Raw genomic sequence first — 7,288 nt, 5'->3', positions numbered from 1 at the left:
ACGAAGATCGACCGGTAAATTGAGAGCTTTGCTTTCTGGCTCAGCTCTCTTTTCACCACAACGGACCAGTACAGCGACCGCAAAATAGTGGACACAGCTCCAATCCGCCTGTCGATCTCCCGCTCTGATCTTCCCTCACTCCTGAACAAGACTCCAAGATATTTAAACTCCTCCACCTGAGGCAGAAGCACTCCACCCACCCAGAGAGGGCAAACTACCTTTCTCCGGTCGAGAACCATGGCCTCAGACTTAGCGGTGCTGACCCTCATCCCAGCCACTTCACACTCGGCTGCAAACTGCTCCAATGCATGCTGGAGGTCCTGGCTCGATGAAGCCAACAAAACAACATCATCTGCAAAGAGCAGAGGAAATCCTGTGGTCCCCAAACCAGATCCCCTCGTGCCAGAGGGGATCCATAAAGACTATGAACAGAACTGGTTATAAAGGGCAGCCCTACCAGAGTCCAACATGCACCGGGAACTGGTCTGACTTCCTGCCGGCTATGTGAACCAAGCTCCTGCTCCGGTCATACAGAGACCGAACAGTCCTCAGTAAGGCTCCCCGGACCCCATACTCCCAGAGCACCCTCCACAGGACACAGCGGGGGACGCGGTTAAACGCCTTCTCCAAATCCACAAAACACATGGGGATTGGATGAGCGAAATATATATATACTGCCTTCAAAAACTAAAAGAACACATGCTGCAGTACGTGTGGATGTGCCATTCTGGAGAAGTTGGACAACTTGTGCAACTTCTGTAGGGTTAAGATCACGAGGGAGAAACTTGAAATGATATATATACAGAGTATATATATATAAAATATCCATCAATAGACGGATAGATATCGATATAAAATCAATAAAGCTTCATTAATTCATAATCCTTTTATCAAAATAAAAACACTGTTTATTAAATATAAAATAACCAATTATCTCTCTTTGATGTCTCTTTGATATATATATGTGGTTTATCGCTTTTTAATCCACACCCAGCAGCCAATCAGAATCAAGTATTCACCCGGACCATGGTATAAGAGCTGGTCATCTTCATAGAAGACAAAAGAAATGCATTTGTAGTGTTGAGCACAATTGTTTCCAAGTTTGTACTTATTAAAAGTAAAACTTAATAATATTGCCATATCTTTTTTTCCCCCTCTACTGGTTGTAGAAAGACCTTCTTTGTCGTCAGATGGGAATTTCCCCTTCTATCTCTCAAGAAGCCTTTGAACAAGCTGTATTTTGCCACATTGGCCAAGACCACTTCAAAATGGATACCTTAAGATGGTAAAAAAGTCACTGTCTTTAAAAAGTTATTTGGAAATGTTTAAAATCCATGTCTGCAAAGCATGTGTGTGTTAAGTATGAACTCTAGTCTCATACTTATACATATCCCATTCGTCTTATGTACCTGGATTTTAATCACCTTCTTTTTCATCTTTTATTATTCTCTTTTGTATTTTTTTTTACTTATTTTTACTTTTTAATTATTACTTATTACTTTTTACTTATTGTATTACTTTGACTTGTTAGTTTGATTGTGTTATGTAATCAAACTATTGTTCTTCTCTTTTATTATTTTTATTCTATTGTTCTTCTTCTGTATGGAAGTTTTTTTAGGTCATAGTTCAAAGTATTATGCATTTTTCAATTCAATTTGCAAATTCATCATGCAATTTGAAAATGCATTTTTCAATTTCCAATTCAATATTCAATTCAGACTTGCAAAATGAAAATTCATTTTGTAATTTACAATTCAATATGAAAATTTACAATTCGGTATCACAATTTTAAAAATAAAAAGTACCAAGTGATCCACGGACCGATACCGGTCAGCAGCCCAAAGGTTGGGGCCCACTGTCTTAAAGTTCACAGCTCAGTTGTCCTCCAACTGTGCCCGCGCACAGCAGATCTCCATCGTCCTAAGTGCGCCTTTGCGCACAGCAGATCTGTGTCCTTCCGCATGCACATTTGCGCACAGCAGATCACTATCCACCCATTCGCGCGTTTGCGCACAGCAAAACTCCGTCCTTCCATGTGCGCGCCTGCGGGGCGGGGAAAGAGAAAAAAGTCTAAAAAGACTAGAGAGTAATCCTAAAAAAGAGCGCGCCTCTCTTTAAAAAGTCAGAAGGGAAAAAGAGTCATGAAGATGCGTCGTCATCCATGACTGTTGTCACGGTAGATTGGGATTAGATTAGATTAGATCGCTTTGGGTGGCGATGAATTGGAGACACGCAGAATGTTAACAAGTGAAGCGGATGGATCCGGAATAAGACGGCCCGGGAACGAGAATAAGAGTGACCGCAGCTTCTGTCATGTGTGATACGGTGGAAACCAGCCGCCCAGCTGGATTTCAGGTCTGCACACAAGTAGGGCCATGTCTGTCGACTCCTATCATTAGAGTCCATTCTGAGAAGGCACGGGGTTTCTTTTCACCTGTATGCTGATGATAGTCAGATCTACCTTCCATTGAAAAATATGGACGCTTTTTCGGCTAGCCCGCTTTTATCATGCCTTTCAGATATTAAGGACTGGTTGGCCCTAAGTTTCTTGAGCTTCAATGAGAACAAAACAGAAGCACTTGTGTTTGGACCAAATGATCTCAGAGGATCATCTCCAATTGATCTGGGTCATTTGACTAACATTTTAAAGTCAACTGTTTCTAATTTAGGTTTTAAGTTTGATAGTCATTTTAAGCTTGATCACCAGGTCAGCTCAGTGGTGAAAACAAGCTTTTTTAATCTTCGGCAACTCTCCAAGGTGAAACCATTTTTATGTTCTGCACATTTTGAAACAGTAATCCACGCCTTTATCACGTCTTGGCTGGATTACTGTAACTCACTTTACCTTGGACTTAGCCAGACATCTCTCTCACGCCTCCAACGTGTTCAACATGCAGCTGCTCACCTCTTGGCTGCCTGTACATTTTAGAATTCATTTTAAGATTCTTTTATTTGTTTTTAAGTCTTTACACAGTCTTTCCCCGCTGTACCTCTCTGAGCTGGTTTCTCCTTATTCGCTCGCCCGGTGCCTCAGATCAGCTTACCAGCTCCTTCTGGAGACACCGAGGTCCAGGCGTAAGCTCAGAGGGGACAGGGCTTTTGCGGTTGCTGGCCCCAGGCTCTGGAATTCTTTGCCATTGTTTATCAGAGAAGCACCGTCTCTGCCCATTTTGAAAGCACCTCTAAAGACTCATTTTTATGCCCTGGCTTTTAACCCAATGTGAGACTCCTGCTGTTTGTACTATTTTTTTTACTGCTTTTACTATCTTATTTATTATTCTTATTGTTTTTACTTACCTATTTATCTTGTCTTAGTGTGACTGTCTTTTATGTCTTTGGTGTTCAGCACTTTGTTTTAGCTGCGTGCTCTGTGAAAGTGCTATATAAAGAAAGCTGAGTTGAGTTCATGCACCACTGTTGTGCTACTGTAAAACATAAGGTCTGCCTTGCAGATATCGCACTGGAAACTTTTTTTTCTTTAACTTTTTCTGTTTTCCACACTTTCGTTGGCTGTAATTACGGTCCTCAAGTCTTCCTATAACTCGTTGTGGCTTCAATATTGACCCACATTAGCATTACTGCGTATGTGTGTCAAAGAGAATGACAGAGGTGGGCCCAAGTGTGCACTGCAGTTTTAGGTAAAAAAAAATCAATAATTAAGAAACAACTAATCTAAACAACTAAACTATTAAATTAGTCATTTACTATTTAAATAGTCGATTAGTCGACGACTAATCGTGGGATCCCTGATGTATATATATATATGTGTGTGTAATTATAAAATAATAATTATAACTTTGTCAATATAATTTATTTATTTTTGGTGGCCTGTAATCTACCCATATTTCCTTTGATTGCTTTCGATATAATGAGAACCCCTGTAATAGAACAGGAAAATAGAGTTGGCAAAGATGTCATGTAGACGTCTACCATTCTTGTATGTTAGTGATCTAATAGACATCTGAACCCCACATTGCCTCTGGTGGAAGGGTGGTGCCGGTGTTTGGTAGCAGAGCTGGCATCATCGTGTGAATGTGTCTGTGACTGTAAAGTGCTTTGGGCCTTAAAAGGAAGGTTGAAAAGCTCTATACAAGTGTACACCACTCATCATTTAGTGGGATGGTATGGATAATAGTCAATACTAATATAAATATATTCATGTTGACTTTTTGCAGGTTTGGGATGCTTGGAGATGAATCAGTCCCTTATGCTGAAAGTATTCTGGCTGCTGTTGCAAAACATCTGGAAGCCAAACTTTCTTTTGGTGGGATGTTTCACAGTTTCATACAAATACCTTTGTCAAAAGAATGCTGGCATAATCTAATATCCTTTATCTTGTATCATTAGACAAAAGTGAGAGAGACATGGTGATTATGAGAAATGATGTGGGGATAAGACACTCAACTGGTGAGCTGGAAACCAGACACATCAGTCTGGTGGTATATGGTGACGCAAATGGTTTCTCTGCCATGGCCAAGACTGTAGGGTACCCAGCAGCCATTGCTTCTCGTATGGTCCTTAACGGTTAGTAAAATCACATTGAAAAACATTTACATTTTCCCAGCCTTTGTCAAAGTATCTCATAGATACAGAAAACTATCATCTCAAGACAAATTACTGAGGATGTCCCTTTTATTGATTATAGACCCTTTTTGCGTGACGTCAGGCTAAACGGTGACATCGTTGTCAGGATGTAAAATTGTTTTTGGTTTACGAATCTAGACTGGCAAAGCGTAGAACTGAACGCTGTTTAACACAAATGTTATGTAAATAATAAAAGTCGAAACGGAAAATTGGATAATAATTATTTTACAAATCTTTTTGTTTTCCTCTCTTAGATTGTTCACAAATCAAAATACAAATGTCAGTAACCCTGCCTGCAGAAAATGGCTCAACTGCTTCCCCGAATTCCTATAAATCAGGGGTCTCAAACTCAATTCAGCTGGAGGCCGCTGGAGGCAGATTCTGGGTGAGGCTGGGCCGCATCAGGATTTTCACAAGAAAATCGCTGATTAAACATTCCAATGTTCTCAAACATCTTTATTTTTAACACGAAATAATGAATTTAATTAATTGATTAATTTTAAAAAATGAATTAGAAAATCAATCATTATAAATAAAATAATAACATTGACCATACAGCAGATACAGATGACTGTAGAAACCACATATTGACTGACTAGAACAGTGTTTCTCAAATGGTGAGGCGCCCCCTCCCCTGGGGGGAATGTGAATAAAAACATGTTTACATTAGTTATGGATATTGTGCATAATCCTACATAGTAGTTGATAATAAATTAAATATAGCAAAAACAGCCTAGAAATTCATTTGGTAGCAGAAAGAGCCACTGTTTACAGGGAACCAAAGAACTGAATCTCCGAGAAAACCCATAATTCATCACTACTGTGGAGGGAAACAAGGAAAACTTGTTTTTACTTTGTCTGAAAGTTTTGGAAGGATTCTAAGAAAAAACAGATTATTTAGAAGTTTTTAAAAAAAAATTATTCTTTAATGATAACAAAAGTACAATATTTTGAGGAGATATACGTTTAACTTGAGCAAATTAACTAATGATACCGATTATATTTGCAGCAGAAAGTTGTAGGGGGTGGGGGTGGAGGTGGGGATTAAGTTCTTCATGGGGGGTGGGGCGTTAGCGAAAATACCAGAGAAATTCTGGTAAGAGAAAACAATTTTTATTCAGTTTCAAATGTCTGTATTAACAGCTCCTCCTCCATTTCTAAGCTGAGAGCAGCGCGCTCACTGAGATTCTGCTCGCGCGCATCTCTCAGGTGCACGGAGATGTCTTATTTCTGCGAGTTTTGACATAAATAAAAGTCTCCCAATTATTCTAAGTGAGACGTCCACAGATGGAGCTGCTAGCTCCTCCCACACCCGGCGTAGTGACAGAAACACGTTTTGTGAATTTGTCACGCGTCGAAAGAGGGGCGGGGCACGTGAATCACCTTCAGTGTGTAAGCACTTCAAGCAGCTTCATGGCTCCTCCTCCGTCCAGCTGACTGGAGGAATTAATGAATGAATGAATAAAGGAGTGAGGAGGTACTGGACATCCCACCAATATCCCGCCTCCAGAGCCATATATCTCACCGTGATTGGTTCGTTCAGCTCTGCACGCTGCACTCATTCATATCAATCTTGCGGGCCGCACCAACATTAATCTTTCATGTGAAGACGGGGGCCGCAAATCATCATCCTGCGGGCCGCAGATGGCCAAATAAAAATCCATCAAAATATATACCATCAGAGTAATATCTGCTTAAATGAAGGGTTGATGCTTTCACTGGAACCTCCAATGTTGGAGGACATACATTTGTATTTTGATTTGTGAACGGTCTAAGAGTAGAAATGTATACAGTTAGGAAGGACATTTATAAAATAAATATTTTAAAAGTTTTCCATTACAGTTGTTAAATCGTGTTAAACAGCGTTCATCTTTGCCTGTCTAGACTCGAAATAACTTTACACACTGGCAGTGATGTCACCGTTTTGTCTGATGTCACTCTGAAAAAGGATTGTTTTCTTTTGATACCACACATATGTTGAACCTAAATATTTGGTTTTTCTGTAGGAGAAATCAACACAAGAGGCCTAGTGGTACCGCTGACCCAAGAGATCTATAAGCCAGCCCTGGCCCGACTGAAGGAAGAAGGACTGCATATACTATCAAAATCCACCCTCCAGGAATAAAATAAAATATCTGTCAGTTTGAAATTAAGTTTAGATTTTTTTTCCTTAGTGTAAAGACATTATTGCATTTCCAAATCAAACACAAGGTCCGTATTCTTTATATCTGGAACTGTGCATGAGCTGTTCTTTAGATCAATAGTGCCCAACCATTGGGCTGCAGACGGTCCGCGGAAGAACAAATAAATTATACCTGTTTTTTGTTTTGAGCCCTGGTGATCTTTTATTTTGAAGAAAAAAAGCAAAACAGATTCTCTCGGCTACACCTTCATTCACTTGAGCTGTAAAGTTTGGTCGGGGTAGTAAAATGACAACGTCTCAACGATCTTTTTTCTGAAAACTTGACCAGATTCTCTCTATTACATTTTAGTCATTTTAGCATTAAAAGCAGGCCAGGGGTGTGCACCACTAGATAACTTGTATGTGGAACCTTTCTCTGCAAATGGATAGGATAAGTGCAGGAACAGAAGAACAGACTGAAGGTGTTTGCATAGAAAAGTGACTTTCACGAATAATCTTTTGAACAGTCACAGAAATGTATATTTCAGAGAAGCTTATAAATAACCGATCTTCCATTAGGGA

At 39.8% G+C, this 7,288-nt stretch overlaps 1 protein-coding gene across 3 annotated transcripts in view; it reads left to right on the top strand.

Moving 5' to 3' along the window:
- aass (aminoadipate-semialdehyde synthase) overlaps nucleotides 1–7,288 on the top strand; it is a gene marked incomplete in the record, with an annotated part of 177,904 nt that extends 170,616 nt beyond the window's left edge. For all 3 annotated transcript variants that reach the window (XM_024262395.2, XM_024262393.2, XM_024262394.2), the window contains 4 exon segments: nucleotides 1,170–1,285; nucleotides 4,176–4,264; nucleotides 4,348–4,524; nucleotides 6,591–7,288. In XM_024262395.2, coding sequence (XP_024118163.1) covers nucleotides 1,170–1,285; nucleotides 4,176–4,264; nucleotides 4,348–4,524; nucleotides 6,591–6,709 — 501 coding nt within the window.

Source organism: Oryzias melastigma, unplaced genomic scaffold, assembly GCF_002922805.2.
Source record: "Oryzias melastigma strain HK-1 unplaced genomic scaffold, ASM292280v2 sc00295, whole genome shotgun sequence".
Lineage (NCBI taxonomy): Eukaryota > Metazoa > Chordata > Actinopteri > Beloniformes > Adrianichthyidae > Oryzias > Oryzias melastigma.
This window is presented reverse-complemented; position numbering and strand designations above follow the sequence as displayed.